At 37.5% G+C, this 19,194-nt stretch overlaps 1 protein-coding gene across 19 annotated transcripts in view; it reads right to left on the bottom strand.

Moving 5' to 3' along the window:
• HERC1 (HECT and RLD domain containing E3 ubiquitin protein ligase family member 1) overlaps positions 1–19,194 on the bottom strand; it is a 254,678-nt gene that overhangs the window by 100,699 nt on the left and 134,785 nt on the right. For all 19 annotated transcript variants that reach the window (XM_063638840.1, XM_055278203.2, XM_063638842.1 and 16 more), the window contains exons 24-29: positions 18,681–18,801; positions 12,419–12,470; positions 4,332–4,600; positions 1,823–2,038; positions 468–588; positions 5–242 (exon numbers count right to left, since the gene is read on the bottom strand). In XM_063638840.1, coding sequence (XP_063494910.1) covers positions 5–242; positions 468–588; positions 1,823–2,038; positions 4,332–4,600; positions 12,419–12,470; positions 18,681–18,801 — 1,017 coding nt within the window. The remainder of the gene's footprint in view (positions 1–4; positions 243–467; positions 589–1,822; positions 2,039–4,331; positions 4,601–12,418; positions 12,471–18,680; positions 18,802–19,194) is intronic.

The raw sequence follows: 19,194 nt of genomic DNA, 5'->3' as shown, positions 1-19,194 counted from the left end.
TTACCCAGTAGTGATGGCTAGAATCTGGAGCAACCTTGTACTGGCCACTTTCAAAGCTGTGCTAAGCTGGGAAACACCCGTCTTTGGCAACAACTGCAGGGGCTGTCCTAGCATGGTGTCTGTACCACACAACTGTGACAATACGTTTAGCAGACCAGTGGAAATTGCCAAAGAAACGTCTACTGGTTGATAATGAACACTTAGGGCAAAAACCGTCACCAGAAGGAGACGTTGCTGGGCTTCTAAAAGACAAAGAGACAGTTAAGAATCTTCCTTTCAGTAAACAAAGCATTTATTAAAATGAATCATTTTCTAAAATATTAATAACATGAAATACTATTTTTAATTATTCTTTACCTATAAGTTTATCTACTAATGTTAAACACAAAATATAGAACATAACTAGTACCATAACCTCGGGCTAAAATGTAACCTGCACTGTGCATTTGCAGGGACAGTTTACTTACCAATGTGATGCTTGTTTGCTTGCAGGGCTCTTTCCAGGGTAGCAGACAACTGTTGATAAATTTTATGCACAGCTACCTGGATTTCAATCTGAATATTTCTCTTAGCTGCTCTGATCCCATCCTGAATTACACATAAAGATTTACTTTTTCTATTAGCAACAATAATACCTGCTTGCAAAAAGAAGTAATAACATTTTATTCCTAGTCTATGCTAGAGCCTTACGATGGTTTTTAATTATTTACTATATTTCAGTATATAAAGTATATAATAATTTTTTTTTTTTTTGAGTCTTGCTGTATCACCCATGCTGGGGTGCAGTGGTGCAATCCTGGCTCACTGCAACCTCTGCCTCCCAGGCTCAAGTGATCCTCCCATCTCAGCCTCCCAAGTAGCTGGGACTACAGGCACATACCACCACACTTGGTTAATTTTTTGTATTTTCTGTAGAGACAGGGTTTTGCCATATTGTCCAGGCGGGTCTTAAACTCCTGAGCTCAAGCAATCCAACAGCCTCGGCGTCCCAAAGTGCTGGGACTACAGGTGGGTGCCACCATGCCCAGCTTCCAAATTTAATTTTAAATGCTTGATAATTGTTGAGTCTATATAATCTCTTTTTTTTTTTTTTTTTTGAGATGGAGTCTTGCTCTGTTGCCCAGGCTGGAGTGTAGTGGCGTGATCTTGGCTCACTGCAACCTCCACCTCCTGGGTTCAAGTGATTCTCCCTGCCTCAGCCTCCTGAGTACCTGGGATTACAGGCGCCCACCACCACACTCAGCTGATTTTTGGTATTTTTAGTAGAGATGGGGTTTCACCATGTTGGCCAGGCTGGTCTTGAACTCCTGACCTCAGGTGATCTGACCACCTCAGCCTCCCAAAGTGCTGGGATTATAGGTGTGAGCCACCACGCCCGGCCGAGTCTGTATAATCTATTTCCTCACAAAGCAGTTTTTCCTGCCTAAATATGAAAGACATAAAGATAACACTTTTTTTTCTAAGTTATCAAAGGAATCACACAAACTAGGTGGTAAATGATCAAATCTAAAACATAAGCTCTTGAAACCCAATCTCCCAAACTCTAATCCCTATCCTTACTTGGATCTATTCCCATCCAAACTGGATAATAAAACTGGATTAATAAAACTGAGCCAGCAAATAATCTACAATAGTACAATAATACCATGGCTCACCTAATCTCAACTGCATTATTTAGGAAAAGAAACAAATGAGCTATCTTAAAAAATTTAAAGTCTTTGTATTTTTAAACTGAACCATAAACACCAAAAAGTTTCACATTATTAAAGTGGCTTTGTAAAATGACAGTTAAAACCTGTATATACTGCAGGGTGTCACCTACCTGATAGTGATGCAATCGGCCACTCTCTCCCTTGGCTCCTGTGTGTCCAACAGTGCCTAGACCAAAACACCCTGCTAGGAACTGCAGCCTCACAGACGTGAGTAGTGTGGAGGACTGGAAGCCTGAACTCAACCTGCTTCCTGACAGTGAGATGCTACCTTTTTCTTCCATCCCAGACAATAGAACGAGGATCTGATGAAGTGCCTCTAAACGAAGCTTGAGGAAAAAAACATATTTTAGAGTTCTTCACTTAGACACAACAAAACTCTGTATGCCAAAAACAGTATTTTTAACACTTAGAAAATTCTGACATTTCATATGAATCTATTCTAAGATAAATATTATTATTAGTTTTTATGAAGATATTTCTAAAAACTCTATAAGCACACATCAGAATAAAAAATGTTAGTGTACAATAGGAAAAGTAGTAGCTTTGGATGTAGGAGACATGGTTTCAAGGACTCTTATCTTACTGTGTGGCCTTGGGAAAGTCACTTAACTTACTGAATTTGTTTCCTCGTATATAAAATAAGACTAATAATACCTTATCTAATCTACTCACACAGCTATTGTGAAGCTCACAAGGAGATGTATGTGAAGGTTTCAAAACTATAAGGTAGTACTGCTATTGCTTTCTTTATTAATAAGTTTATATAATACTCTTTAGCCCAGGAATGAGAAATACTTCTGAACTATTTCTCTGTGGTTTTCTTGAACTTCTGCCCCTATCTTCCCTAGGAAGACACTCCCCATCACTGTAGTTGATCAGCTTATCCTTCTTCTTAAAAAAAAAAAAAAAAAATTATTTTGAAATAATTTTAGATATACAGAAAAGTTGTAAAGATGGTACAGAGAGTTCTTGTATACTCTTCCTTGAGCTTCCCCAATCTTAACATCTTACATAACCATGGTACATTTATGAAAACTAAGACATTAACATTGGTACAATACTATTAACTAAACCTAAAGTAAAATAGTATTAATTAAAAGACTTTATTTGGATTTTAGTTTTCCATAATGTTCATTTCTTGTTCCAGGATTTAATCCAGATACCACATTGCATTTAGTTGCCATGACTTTTTAGTCTCTCCTACCCTGTGACAGATTCTGTCTTTCCTTCTTTTTCATGATGACACTTTGGAGGAGCTGTTCATATATTTTGTAGATGTCCCTAAATTTTGGGTTGTCTGATTTTTTTCTCATGACTACAGTGGAATTATGGATTTGGGGGAAGAATACCACATAAAGTGTTCTCATCACACTATAGCAACATGACTTAACACAGGTGATGTTAATCTTGATTTTATTTCATTTTTATTTTTTATTTTTATTTTCGAGATGGAGTTTCACTCTTGTTGCCCAGGATGGAGTGCAGTGGCACGATCTCGGCTCACTGCAACCTCTGCCTCCTGGGATCAAGTGATTCTCCTGCCTCAGCCTCCCAGGTAGCTGGGATTACAGGCGTCCACCACCACGCCCAGTTGAATTTTCGTATTTTTAGTAGAGACAGGTTTTCACCATGTTAGTGAGGCTGGTCTCAAATTCCTGACCTCAGGTGATCCACCCACCTTGGCCTCCCAAAGTGCTGGGATTACAGGAGTGAGTCATCGCGCCCGGCCAATCTTAATCATTTAGTTAAGGCGATACCTGCCAGGTTTCTGCAATGTGAAGTTACAGTTTTATCTCCTTCCTACAGCCTATTTGTTAGAAGCAAGCCAGTAAGTCCAGCTCACTCTCAAGGAGAGAAGAATTAACCTCCACTTCCTGCAGGGAGAACTATGGAAGAATTGTGGACATGTTAAAACCACAATAATTAATAAATATTTGGGGGAAGATACTTTAAGGCTATGCAAACATCTTATGTCTCTTTCAAGTTTTGCTCACTCATTTTAGCATTCAACAGTGGGTCTTGATTGCAGCAATTATTTCTGTGAGGTTCTAATCTAAAGCAGGTGTCTAATTTAAACTGAGACAAATGGGTCAAAAACGAAGGCTCAGGGCCGGGAGCGGTGGCTCACACCTGTAATCTCAGCACTTTGGGAGGCCGAGGCAAGTGGATCACCTGAGGTCAGGAGCTTGAGACCAGCCTGGCCAACATGGTGAAACTTCGTCTCTACTAACAGTACAAAAAAATTAGCCAAGCATGGTGGCACATGCCTATAATCTCTGCTACTATGAAGGCTGAGGCAGGAGAATCGCTTGAACCCAAGAGGCAGAAGTTCCAGTGAGCCGAGATCTCACCATTGCACTACAGCCTGGGCAACGAGAGCGAAGTGAAGACTTCTGAGTATGTTGTTCTGAGAGATGACAATTTTAAATGCACTTTAGTCTAGTTCAAACAAAATAACATGCTGTCCTAGTTAAGAAAGTTATGTTTAAAAGCTCAGGTACAGGAAAGGGGAAAGCAAGGAATAGAAGAAAAAGTAAAGGTTTTACCTAGACCTATACATTCAATGGTTCAGTTTTAAGTCTCCAGAGCTCTCATAAGGAGTAAATATCAAAGACTTACTTCTGCCCTTAACTGCTGCTGTTCCATTGCAATGATGGAGGCCTGGGGACTTGTAGACATACTTTCCTCTGGCTCTTTAAAACCTGGGGCATTCCCCACATCTCCACTCACAAAGCTTACAACATTTTCAATCAAAGTGTGAACTCCCAAAGACTTGGTAAGATCAAAATCTGACTCAAAGGAATAGGAGGAGTTGCATAACCAGTCTCTGCTATGTTTCAGGCGAGCCCAAGAGTCACTCAGGGATTCCAATTGACTGTGCATAGGACCTATATACAAACAGAATAAACATATATCAACGGCAATCAAGTAGAGCATACATTCTGAAACTAGATAAGGCTGAGTGCTGCTACCATAACCAACTGGTGAAAAATGGATACTCATGTTTGAATACACACATGCATTAAGTGAATCTGAGCAAAATGCTTTGGTAAAAACAACAAACAAACAAAAATTAGAGCAATGTAAGAAAATAAAGGGAAAGCCCTGTTTGATGTACCAGTGTCTCTGTAAGCGCTTTAGCAACACGCTGCCACAAGAAAAAGAAAGGCAGAAGCTGTTCTCAAAATGCTTAGCTTAAAATGCTCTGCAGTGTTAAACCAGATCATCATTTATGAACAAAAAGGAACTAGGTAGGCACTTAAGACACTGATGGTAAGACCTACTCAAAACAGAAAGATTTCATCTAATTTAACATTATCATTACAAAGGGCAAGTTAAGACTGAACAAAGTGTCTACATATCTGCAATGAAACATTACCAAATAATGAATATAGAAGGGCAAGTAAACTTACACAAAAAGGAGACACAAACATCACCCTTTGGGTTTCATTAATATAAGGAACATTCTCACTGACTGTGTCATGTGCATATTTACTGCAGGTTGTGAAACTCCTATATAGAGGAAGCAAAGTTTCACAGACAAGAATATATGAGATTTACTGTAAAATGATACCTATATAAAATTATCAAGTGGCATCAAAATAGTTGCTAAATATAATACCATTAGATTTGCCAGTGGGTATTTTTTAAGCTAAAATCTTTACATTAGACAGCAAAATGTTAACATGTTTGAACACAACAGCAATTGTCCAAGTCATATGTCAATATTAGCTTTAAATAAACATATAAATGTCCAATTCTTACAAATCTTTAACTGATCTCAGATACATAAATTTGATTAACTACAATCCTTTGTTCATGACATACTCTCATCATTGGTCCATGCATGGCCCAATTTTGAAATCACATATTTATAATAAATATCTGTGAACACAAGAACTGGAAAACTAACAGTAACTTCTATCTATTTGCTCTTCCTCCAGCCCATCTCTTGCTACCTAAAGTTTTATTATCCTGAAGCCTGGGTTTATTATTTCCTTGTTTTTATTGTTTTAATGTATTCCTAAGATGAATAATGGTTTTAGTTGTTGTTGACTTTTAAAAAAGAGTATCATTTTATATCACCTTTTTGGACATACTCTTTGATTCAATATAATATTGCTAATATTCATCCACATTACTATGTGTAACCATGGTTCATTTATTTGATTGCTGTATAACATCCTATTATGTGAATATACTAAATTTCTCAATTAGGAAAGTATCTTAAGGTACTCAATTAAATATGCATAAAAATTATATCACTTATATAGCTAGATAGAAAAGTTTGGGAAGATAACTACTTAAACACTAATGCCCACAGAGAAAACAAACTAACACAATATTCAATGTAGAATCTTATTTTTGAATTACTATACTGGTGTCAATTAAACCCTAGGACTTCAAAATTCGTAACAGGGAGCTAATATTACAAAGTAACTGTGAAATAATTTATATGTATCCTAGTAAAATAATGTAGAATGGCAAAGAATATACGGTTTATCTGCCTTCTATGTTTTAGCAAGAATTATTAAGACTTAAAAAGGCTTAATTTTCACCACTGCACTCCAGCCTGGGTGACAGGGCGAGACCCTGCCTCAAGAAAAAAAAAAAAAAAAAGCTTAATTTTCAGTCTTGCTGAACATGAAAAATAACAACCTAGCTAAAAATTTCCCCAAATTGTAGAGCTGAATATTCTTTCACGTAACACAGAAAAGACTGAAAATTCAAAGAATGATATCATAGATGCATAATGTATTAAGTTAAAAATATTTAAAGAATAAAGTAGAGGCTAATGTAAAAAATATATACATTCTTTTTTCATTTCCTTAAAGCACCTCAAATTCAAAATCTGTATTTAGACTTAACTTACGAATGATAGCTTCTGGCTCCTCACATTGAACTTGTTTTTTGGGGGGTGTTTTTTTTTAATAATAAAATTTCAGAATAAAAGGTTTTTCTAGTTACTAATACTTATAAATTACTTTTCAAAATGAATATAAAATACGCAAGGAACTGATATTAGAACTGCAGAAGAAAAAGAGACCTTAAAGATTATTTAGTCCAATTTTCACAATTGAGGAAACAAAGGCACAAAAAAATTGGTTTGTCAAATAATGACCTTAATTCCTTAATTTTATGGGAGGTAGTCTTACATATTCATTATTAACCAACTCACAAATCACTGATGGAAATTTCAATTGCCTGCCTATATAAAAGTTCAATTATGAATCTGCCAATACTGAACTGTCTTCATATAAACCAAAATATTCTATGGAATGGCTGACAAAGCCCAAAATTAAATCCTCTGCAATTTAAAGCAGGGGTCGGCAAACTTTTTCTGTAAAGGGCCAGATAGTAAATATTTTAGGCTTTACAGACCATAAGGTCTCTGTCACAACTACACAACTCTGCTGTTGTAGTATGAAAGCAACCACTTAAACAAGTGAGTGTGGCTGTGTTCCAATAAAACCTGATAAACAAAAATAGGTGCCAGGCCAGTCCTGGCCTCCAAGCTGTAGTCTGCTGAGCCCTAACGGATGAAATTAACCCAAATCTAACTTTGTATAAATAAAATATTAAGAACAGGAAACACACTATGTGGAAGCATCAGGATAAATAATTTCCATCAAAATATTTAGTTTGACATCAAAAAGACTTAAAACACAAAAATTTATAATATGGAAATAGGAGATGAAAGAACTTTAATTTTTTTTAAAGTATAACAATCTGATAACTTTGGTTTGCTCTGTACTATCTGAATATAGGAAATATTATATCTGAAAAGGGCCTTAAAAGCTTCTACATAACAATTGAGACTAAGCTCAGTTCTTAATATTAATTTGGAATCACCTACTACATAAAGAAAATATAAAATCCAACAAAAAAATTTTTGAGATTGTTTACTTGTCCTTACAAATTTGGTTTTTAAATGGAATTTTCAAAATGAACATGGCAGAGCTGCAATACATACTTTATAAACCATAAAATATGTAGGCAAGCTAAAAGGGGAAAAAAATTAAACATGCCATCATGTACTTGCTTGAAGCTCTTCTTTTTTCTGGGGCTCAACTGGCCAAAAAGGAGTAAATACACTACCACACGAGAATCAGAAAACAAAAGGAGAAATTTGATACAGGAGAGAAACATTTACATTCGCTTTTCTTTATATCATCTAATTTGAAATGCACAGACAAAATAGCATTTCGCCCATACATGTTATACCATGAAACACACATGTTGATAAATGTTTCCAGTATTATTTTAGCAATAAAACCCTAACAAAATATTTAAAGATTAGGGGCGATAATCAAACCACACAGTATTTTAACTAATAAGATTTCTGATGTTGCTTCTTAAGTTGCTGTTTTGATATCCCACAACTTTTCACTGTATCATCTTCAGCTTAAATATGAAAACTAAAATCAAATATCTGCAAAAAGGTATTGTCTTTCTGTAAACAATCGTACAACCATAGCAATCTTTTAAGTTTTATCAAAGTACCAAATTACTAACATATTTTTACAGGTTTTGTCAAGAATTTTATCAGGCTGTTATGAAAATTAAATGAGTTACTATAATATTTGGGCTTAGAACAATGCTCATATAGTAAGTAGTTTATAAATGTTTATAAATGTTTACTAAATACAAATTTCATATTGCCTCTGAGGTGCTAAGCAGAAGAAATGTTTCATCCACCTCTTTTAGAAGTAAATTTAGCTACCCGGGCATGGTGGCTCATGCCTGTAATCCCAGCACTTTGGGAGACCGAGGCGGGGGGATCACGAGGTCAGGAGTTCAAGACCAGCCTGGCCAACATGGTGAAACCCTGTCTCTACTAAAAATACAAAAATTAGCTGGGCTTAGTGGCGCATGCCTGTAATCCCAGCTACTCAGGAGGCTGAGGCAGGAGAACTGCTTGAACAGGGACCCGGGAGGAGGAGGTTGCAATAAGCTGAGATCACGCCACTGCACTCCAGCCTGGGCTACACAGCGAGACTCTGTCTCAAAAAAAAAAAAAAAAAAAAAAGTAAATTTAGCTTTGATGCCTCTGAAAAGCTGAGGAAGGTGGCCAAATGTATCTGCCCGCATTTCTTTGCCCCTTCCTACATATTCACTTTCTTAGACCAAGGGCTTAGACCAATTGTGAAACATTAACTGAAGTGAGGGGAGAAAAAGGTGCAATCGTGGTTCAACAGCGTGAATCTTAGTATCCCCATTGTCAAATACTGAGATTACAGGCAAGGGGGCCCTCTCAAGGAGGAGTCTTTGCAGGCATGGAAAGAGCAGCTGAAAATGTGTATACACCCATTGTCATTTATATATCCATTAAACTTCAGTAAACAGGATATAATTAAACAGCATTATCTCTCTCCTATTCCTCTCATCAGGCTTTTAGTAATTCAAGACCACTGTGACTAGTAAATGCAAATGCTGTATGACGGGAAACATTTTACATTTCCTCCTCAAAATATTGGAAGGGGTAAACAAGCACATAGAATTCTTGGCCAGGCACGGTGGCTCATTTCTGTAATTCCAGCACTTTGGGAGGCCAAGGTGGGCAGATTGCATGAGCCCAGTTCAAGACCAGCCTGAGCAACATGGCGAAACCCTGTTTCTACAAAATAAAAATAAATAAATAAATAAATAAATAAATAAATAAATAAATAAAATTAGCCAGGCATAGTGGCATGTGCCTGTAGTCCCTCCCAGCTCCTTGAGAGGCTGAGATGGGAGGGTCACTCGAGCCTGGGGAGGTTAAGCCTCAGTGGTGCAGTGAGCTGTGATCGCACCATTGTACTCCAGCCTGGGTGACAGAGCAAGACACTGTCTCAAAAAAAAAAAAAAGAAAGAAAAAAAAGAGAATTCTCACTTGGCTGGACATTTGTTTTGTCCTTCATGGCTCAAGTCAGAATCAGAATACTCAACAGTTTGAATGGCTCCCAAACAGTTCTCAGACTTGGCAGATTCAACTGCCCAATTGAAGATTTTATGGCTTAAGACATCTGGTCTACATTGACAAAAAAGGGAAAAAAATAGTCATTTATTTTACTATCATTTAAAAGCAAAACAAAAAAACCCCACTGTGTCAAAGGGCAGTCACTAAATATACAATATTTTTGTAAAATCTCTTTGAAAATATAATCTCCTAAATATGTTATATCCATGCCTAAGTAATTCACATTCAAATTACAGTTTTTTCTTAGTTGGAAAGATGAAGATTCTACTTTGTTTTATTCCAAAGATATTATTTTGCACATGCTGACCTGGGTAACACAGACTGAATCTCAAATTATATTTCCATGAGCATGATAGAGATTTGAGAGAAAAGAACAATTTTAACCAATGAACTATTACTTATAAATATAAACTTAAGTAATATAGTATAAACTATAAATTGGATTTCTTATGCTACTCAGTAAGTCTGGAGCCATTTTCTCTCTAGCACCAAATGATACACATTTATTAATATAACATACAACTTTTAGCAATTATATTCACCTGAGCTAAACAAAATTAGGAAAGTAAATCTGTTCCAAAAATTTAATTCCTAAGTCAAAATGAACTACCAATTTTCAAAGAATTACCAAGTAATGAAATGCATGTTGCACATTATACTAAACATCATTTAATTTTTTTGATAACACAAATACTCTGTAATTTTTTTTTTTTTTTTTTTTTTTTTTGAGATGGAGTCTCGCTCTGTCGCCCAGGCTGGAGTGCAGTGGTGCAATCTCGACTCACTGCAAGCTCCGCCTCCCAGGTTCACGCCATTCTCCTGCCTCAGCCTCCTGAATAGCAGGGACTACAGGCGCCTGCCACCACACCCCGCTAATTTTTGTATTTTTAGTAAAGACAGGGTTTCACCATGTTAGCCAGGATGGTGTCGATCTCCTGACCTTGTGATCCGCCCGCCTCGGCCTCCCAAAGTGCTGGGATTACAGGCATGAGCCACCGCGCCCCACCCTCTGTAATATTTTTTTAAAGAAACTCAGCAGCTTTGGTATGTTATGGTCTCAAAAGACTTCTCAATAAAGAAAGCTCTGGTCTTTATTATTCCTAATATTTCAGAGAAATCATTCTCTGTATTCTTTTTTTTGAGACAGGGTCTCACTGTTGTCACACAGGCTAGAGTGCAGTGGCATGATCACAGTACCCTTCAACTTCAAATTCCTGGGCTCCTGTGATTTTCCCACCTCAACCTCCTGAGTAGCTAGAAATACAGGTGCATGCATCCATGCCTAGCTTTTTCTTTTCTTTTTGGTAGAGACAGGGGTCTCACTATGTTGCCCAGACTAGCCTTCCAAAGTGCTGGGATTACAGGTGTGAGCCACCACACCTGGCCCATTCTTTCTATTCTAATTGTAATTAAATGATGAAATATTGCCAAATTTTAAGTAACAACATTTATTCTTTTGAGCTATATACATGAAAATGAAAAAATTATGTGTGCATTTCTTTCCCTCATTTCTGTTTTTTTTCTATGGATGAGAAACCTAACATTCTGCCAAGGAAGCTATTAAGAGAAGGGTTTCATTCTGAAATACAAAAGATTTAATATCATGAAAAAAAATTTTTTCACAAGCTTTTAGAAAACTGCCACTAGTGGCAATTTTTAACACTTCACATTTTCACAACCACTTAATAAATGGTTTTAAACAAAAATACATTAGGGCAGGCATGGTGGCTCATGCATACAATAATCCCAGCACTTTGGGAGGCCAAGGTGGGAGGACTGCTTGAGCCCAGGAGTTCGAGACCAGCCTGGGCAAACAGGGAGACCTTATCTCTACAAAAATAATAAAAATCTAGCTGAGCATAGTGGTGCACACCTGTAGTCCCAGCTACTTGGGAGGCTGGGGTAGGAGGATCCCTTGAGCGCAGGAGGCCAAGGCTGCAGTGAGCTCTGATGGTGCCACTGCACTCCAGCCTGGACAACAGAGCAAGACCCTGTCTCCAAAAAAAAAAAGCAGCAGTACCAGTTAATAGAGAAAAATACTTGAGAGTTTTTAGTTATCCTTGGATTTACATTATCTAAAACTGCTGGGTTTTTCCTCAATTTGTACACATAACATGAGTTAACTATACTATTCATTAACAAAAGACCTTAACTCTCAATGACACTCTAAGTTGTTCCTCATGAAATTTTTAAAAAATTTTTTATGTAAGAGATATAATATCTCTTCATGTAAGAGATAAAGCATCTCGAGATATTATATCTCTTACATGCTTTATCTTAATAGGCCAAGAGGGAAAAAAAATAGAAACTTTCTATTTCAAAGTGTGTGTACACGTGTATGGGGTAAGAAGTTCTCCCTGTAACACCATTTAAACTATAGCAACTCTGTGAGCTAAAACATGGAAAATTATGTAAATAACCCCTTTCCACCATAATGGAATGTACTGTTTTTAGAATTCTATAGGACTTTTAAAAAGTCAAAATACATGACAAATGAGAAAATAACTGATTATTAACTCCTAAACATTCCCAGATTTTTAAAGGGTGTATATTTTAAAGAAAATAGTCTTCGTTTTAACTCTTCTGATAAAATGATTCTGAAATTTTTTGCAATTACATTTCAAAGACAATCAGATCTAAATACATCAGATATAAAAACAGCTTCTTAATTTGTTTACTATGCTCTTTTTTTTTTGAGATAGGGTCTCACTAAGATATTTACTATGTTCTTAATACTTACACTTACCTCTCTTTTTGTGAGATGCTGCCAAATCCAAATCAACATTTCGTCTGCCACTCTATTGAAAGTGAAAAGTAAATAAATAAAATTTAGTTGTGAAAAGCATTTTAAGATTAAGATTTAATAGAGTATTAGAAGAGAAATTTATGTAATTACAGCAATGTCTTACTTATTCATCATTCAAGCCAAACTAATAACGAAATGTCCCTAAAAACCCACTGAACATAGCTATAAGGAGGCTCAAGCACAATAACTCTGAAACACTAACTCAAAAAAGTCACATTAATTAACGCTGCAGAGTAGCAGTAGTTTTTGTTAACTTTTTTCCATTGGAATCTTTGTCTTTTATCTTCCAGACACAGTATGATCTTATTAGCACCTTCCAGATGCCTAAAGCCTTGAAGTAGTGCCCTATTTTCCAAAATTACTACTCCTTCCTCTAGCTTCACGTTCTTTTCAAAACTTCCACTAGCCTTTGCTAGGTGTTTAGAGGAAGAAAATCTGATAGTCTCCGTACTAACAGAAAAATAACAGTCCTAAACCTGGTAGTATTTGAAAAGATTTTTAAATGTCTTTTTTAAAAACCTATTACAATAGACAAATCTCAAACTGGTGAACTACAGACAGTTTAATAAAGCAGTGAAGGCTTACAAGAACAATGGAAGTATATTTCTGTGTGTTACCTGTGTATCTGGTGGGGGGGATGTAGACAACTGCCCACTTGGCCCATATGTATAGCCAACCATAAACAAATCATATATGACTTAAGCTTATGCATAGACTTGACATTACGGTATCAGCAATTTCAATTGTACTCTATCATACAATCCAAAAAGCTTGTGTCAAAGAAGGCCCGGAAGTGACAAAACAAGGCCGGGAGTGGTGGCTCACACCTGTAATCCCAGCACTTTAGAAAGCTGAGGCAGGTGGATCGCTTGATCCACTTGAGCGATCCACTTGATCGCTTGAGGCCAGGAGTTCGAGACCAGCCTGGCCAACAAGGTGAAACCCCATCTCTACTAAAAATACAAAAGTTAGCTGGGTGTGGTAGTACACGCCTGTAATCCCAGCTACTTGGGAGGCTAAGGCAGGAGAATCACTTGAACCCAGGAGGCGGAGGTTGCAGTGAGCTGAGATTGCGCCACTGCACTCCAGCCAGGATGACAGAGCAAGACTCCATCTCAAAAAAAAAAAAAAAAAAAAAAGTGACAAAACAGATTCATTTGGAAAATGTTATATAAAATCTTTACCTGGTCACATATACAGATACATGTACCCCTGCTGCAGATAAACACACATTTTCTCATACTCACCTACCTATGTATCAACAGAAATAAGTATTATATATTCTTGGACCATCTGGTGCTGGATAAAACACCAGAGTCATCACAAAGGTCCTCAAGGCATCACTGTGTCAGGCAATAAAACATTTTCATTACATAGTACCTTTGCCATGAGGGCTCATGGAAGAAAACAATCTCAGGCCTCAGAACCAGAAAAATCTGGTTCTCTTGAACAATTTTGTTTTTTATCTTTTAGACATTGTGAATTATGTAACTCATTATGCTTTTCCTGTGTGGTGACCAACCTCTAGCAGAACACGACAGGATATGGGCCAAGATAAGAATACCTTATGCAGGGCTTTATTTACCTCTGTCAGCCTTTTTCAGTCCTAATTCATTCATCTACATCATCCTTTTGTAAAGTATCTGTTTTCATATGCTAAATCAAATCCTGCCAGAAATGAGGGAGCTAGGGAATAGACTAGAAGGGTGTAGCAAGAAATCTTAGTAAAAATGACACCTGTCAAACAGTTAAACTTAGGGTTGGTATTCTCTGTTTTAGCAAACAGAGAATAACAGTAGATAACACGTCATATAATACATTTTATGAAAGAAGGTTAAAACAAAGATTTGAAATTAAAGTGGTTAACTTCAAACATTTAAAAAAGCGTTTCATTCACGAACAATTCAGAGTAAATAAGGTATCAAAGGTATGAATGGTGATCTTAAATAACCTCATATAGTATAGAAGGGTAACATATTTCAGCTGGAAAACCCAAACTGTCCCAAGTGCTTGCTCCTCTTCATCCATCCCAGGCTCTCTGAAGTTGAAGGCTTAGCCCATCTGCTTTCACTCTAGTTCTTGTCTTTTCCATATTTTGACACTATCTTTGTAATATTCCATAAGGAAAAAGGATCAAAAGTCAATCTGGTGTTTTTTGTTTGAGACAGGGTCTCACTCTGTCACCCAGGCTGGAGTGCAGTGGCACCATCTCGGCTCACTATAACCTCCGCCTCCCAGATTCAAGTGATCCTCCCACCTCAGCCTCCCATGTAGCTGGGACAGGTGCACACCACAACACCCAGCTAATTTTTTTTTTTTGTATTTTTTTGTAAAAACAAGGTTTTGCCATGTTCCCAGGCTGGTCTTGAACTGCTGGGCTCGAACTCCTGGCCTCAAGCAGTCCTCCCACCTCAGCCTCCCAAAGTGCTGGGGTTATAGGCGTGAGCCACTGTGCCTGGCCCAGTCTTTTTTAAAAATGGGTTTTTGGCCGGGCACAGTGGCTCACGCCTGTAATCCCAGCACTTTGGGAGGCTGAGGTGGGCGGATCATGAAGTCAGGAGATCAAGACCATCCTGGCTGACGGTGAAACCCCATCTCTACTAAAAATACAAAAAAAAAAAATTAGCCGGGCATGGTGGCGGGCGCCTCTAGTCCCAGCCACTCGGGAGGCTGAGGCAGGAGAATGGCATGAACCCGGGAGGCAGAGCTTGCAGTGAGCGGAGATCGCGCTACTGCACTCCAGCCTGGGTGACTGAGCGGGACTCGTCTCAAAAAATAAATAAATAAATAAAAATGGTTTTTTTTTAGTCTTTTTAAAAATTTTCTAACAACTAAGTGAACAACCAGAAAACATAACAATCTTAACAATTAAATCTAAGCTCAATCCTCCTCCACTGATCTGTTGTCCCCATTTATAATTTTCCAGATGTTTTAAATTGTATTACCAAATTTATTCTTCACAACACAGTTGAGGCAACTACAACAGGCATTATTCTCCATTTCAAAGATAAAGAAACTGGAGCTCAGGAAGGTTAAATGTCTTGTACAGGTCAAAGTCCGTAGTGAGTTTTAACCCTATTCTGAGTCAGATTTCATAGCTGATTTCTCAAAAGTACGCCACTTTAATTTTACCCATCCTCCTTTCTATATTTTCTTTTCAGTTGAAAGGAGTTGTTAATCATTTACAACATGTAAAGCACTGTGTAGGAGATATCAGCGGCATTTAGGAAAAATAAAAACCAAAAAATCCTAGATTTCTAGTGGGTTTACTGGGAAGACATACTAATAATACATAAATAAGTCCAACATAAGACAAACAGTGTTGTCATGGGACAACTGGGAGAGTAAGGTAGCTGGGAAAGCTTTCTGGAAGAGGTTAACATTTTAGACAGTCCTTCAGGGAAAGACAGGACATCAGCAAGGAGGCCTAGGAGAACTTTTAAGGCAAACAGTGCTTTAGCAAAGGCTCAAGAGGTATGTTTGGGGTCTGGCAGATGAACTACTATGGCAAAAATGCAGACCACTGCAGAAGAATACTGGTTCCAAAAGCAGGCAGGTGACACTTCCCAGAATCTTTGATTTCCGAGTAGGCACTCCTAGATTTGATCAGTCTGTAATTTGGACTTGCGTGGACTAGCTGGCTCTCTGCAGTAAGACGAGATGTTTGAGTAGGAAAGTAGCACGATCAGAAGGTAGGTGTTTTGTTGTGTGTGTTTCCAAGAGTTCTAATTTGGAAAGAAGTGTCTAAGGAGCAAAACTGGAAAAAGTAGGGGGACCAGTTTGAAAATACCTACTCCAGAAACAGGTAATAGAGCGCTTCAATTAAAGAAAGGAAAAAACCGAATGCATGTGGAAATTTTGCCAAAATAGATTAGACAGTTATTTATAAATTCAAAAATAATTTCCTGACTACCTACCACATGCTATTATAGGTGCTTGGGATACAGAAGTGAATAAAACAGCAAAAAATTCCTGTCCTTAAAGAGCTTATATTCTAATGTAGACTGTAACTGATCAATGAATAACTAAGTTATACATTAAGTGATTGGTGCTCCAGAAAAAACAGAGCAAGGCAAGGGGGACAGGAAGTGACTATTTGGAAAAGAAGGAAAATTGCCATTTTAAATAGGGTGGTCAGCATAGGCTTCACGGAAAAAGTAACATCGGAATGAAGACTTGAAGAAAGAGAGGGAGTTAGCCATGCAGGCAATAGCATTACAGTCCTAAAAAACAGCCAGTTAAGGCCGTAAAGCGAACTTGTGTTGTAGATTCATGGAACAGCTAAGAGTCCAGTGTGGCAGAAGAAGAATCATTGAGGAGAGTAACAGAAGAGATCAGAGAGGTAGTGGGACCAGACCATGTAGAGCCTATAGACCCCTGTAAGGACTTAGACTTCTAGTCTGAGAAAAGGGAAGTCATTGCAGGACTCTGAGCAGAGAAATGACATGATCTATGTTTTAAAATTATCGCAGGGTTGGGAGCTCGGTGCAGTGGCTCACACCTGTAATCCGAACACTTTGGGAGGTTGAAGCAGGAAGATTACTTGAGGCCAGGAGTTTAAGACCAGCCTGGGCAACAGAGCAAGACATAAAAATTTAAAAAATTAGCCAGACACGGTGGCACATGCCTGTAATCTCAGCTACTCGGGAGGCTGAGGCAGGAGGATTGCTTGAGCTCAGGAGTTCGAGGCTGCAGTGAGCAGCCTGAACTCCAGCCTGAGTGACAGGGTAAGATCCTGTCTCAAAAAAAAGTAAATTATCACAGAGTTAGGAGACTAGATAATGAGTCAGATTGATCAGATTTAAAAAATTAATTGACAGAGAAATAAATGAGCACAGGAATCTCACTAGACTATAAGACTGGGAGTGTGAAGTGGAAGCACAGAGATATTAATGCAGATGAAGGAGAAAAGGAGGAAGTATAAGCAAAATGTCACGATACAATGAAACATAAAGACACTGTTCAACTTTCCTTAGATGAGGAATCCTTTATGGAAGCTTTTTTAAAACAATAACTTATTCTTTATGCAGCACTTTATACTTTTTCAAAAATATTTTCATATCTCTTATCTCAGTTCACACAATAGAGGAATTTCAGAATTAAACATGGAGCTTATAGATAAGTCCATCTCAAACGCTAGCATTTCTCTATGAGCTGTCACATGATATGACCAAGATCCCACAGCTCTTTAACACTAGAATCGAGACCAGAAGCCAAGTCTGACACATCACCATATACACAACAGGCACTACCATCTTCGTATCACACATAAGACACTAAAGCCCAGGGAGGTCATAGCACATATAGAATCACACACAAGGCAGAGGAGCAACCAAATTGAAAACCTAGCTATCAATTAACTCCAAGTCCAAAGTTCCTCAAGTAGAAGCAATCCTCTAAATAGTTTTCGCTTTATATTTTACCAGTGACACTGTAGCATACCTTTACCTTACTTCCTTTTTATATAAATTAGCATCTTATTTATCTTTACCCTAAATGCCTGCAGTCCAGGTTCTGAGGCTTTTTTGATAGTTAACAGAGCTGTTAAAAGATTTTGAGTAGAGGAGGTATAAACAGATCTGTACTTTAGATATATTAGTCTAGTGAAATGTGGAAGGTGGGCACAAGGCAAGAAGTGAGGCAACCAGTTTGAAGGCTTCTGCACACATCCACTCAAAAGAGAAAGTTTAAACAGAGCAGTGACAGAAGGAAAGGGAGAGGAGAGGACATTGGAGACACATTAACGGTAAAATTTTTATGACTTAACTGGATTGGGAAGGGGTGGAGAATAAAGGGATCAGGAGACAAGAAAAAGAAGAGTCAAGGATGATCCCAAGTTTCTCGCTTGGATAGTTAATGTACCACCTACTAAAATAGGGAATAACAGAGAAACAGGTTTGGAGAGAGACGAGTTCACTTGTAGATGGGTTAAGACTGGGGTAACCCAACTCATTCGGGTGGAATGTCCATCAAAGAGTCAGATATATGAATTTAGAGTTTAAAAAGAAGTCAGAACAAGAGATTGAAACCATTAACACATATGTGGTAAACATATATGCAATATAGTTATTTCTCTTAAAGTTCTTTTTGAAAAAAGTTTTTATATGTCTAAAACAAAACATATTACTTACTCTAACCAAAGCCTTATGTATCTATACCTTGAAAACAAAAATCTTTCTTTACTGAATCTGGGTATACCTACCAGTGCATAACCCTCTTCATCTGATTCAGGCTGAGACAAATCAGATTCACTCCTCGATTTGATCAGTCTATAATTTGGACTTGCGTGGACTAGCCGGCTCTCTGCAGTAAGACTTTCACTCCTGTCTCACATGTACAAAAAAAAAAAGTTTTTTGATTTAGGACTGTTAGTGAACATAAAATTGAATGGAATTGGAGCACAGAGATAATATACACACACAGTGAGGAGTAATGTCAGTTGACAGGAAATCCTGACTCTTGTCTGAGCACAAAGCCCTTCTCAAAATAATTTGCATGTCACTAAACTACAGAGCGATGCAAGTAACTTCACATGCTTTTTCACTGCTGTTGTTTATATATATGAAAAACTGTGCCTCCTCATTCAATCAGAAATTTATAGCCCATGCTGAATCAGTATCAGTATTTACTTTAAATTCATCCTAGTCAATTTGCATTTCTTCTTTCATGTCTATGTTAACATCAGAACACTGTAACTTTGGAAACAAACCATTTCA

This window comes from Symphalangus syndactylus, chromosome 5, assembly GCF_028878055.3.
Source record: "Symphalangus syndactylus isolate Jambi chromosome 5, NHGRI_mSymSyn1-v2.1_pri, whole genome shotgun sequence".
NCBI lineage: Eukaryota > Metazoa > Chordata > Mammalia > Primates > Hylobatidae > Symphalangus > Symphalangus syndactylus.
Note: the sequence above shows the minus strand (reverse complement) of the source record. Positions and strands in the feature narration are given on the sequence as shown.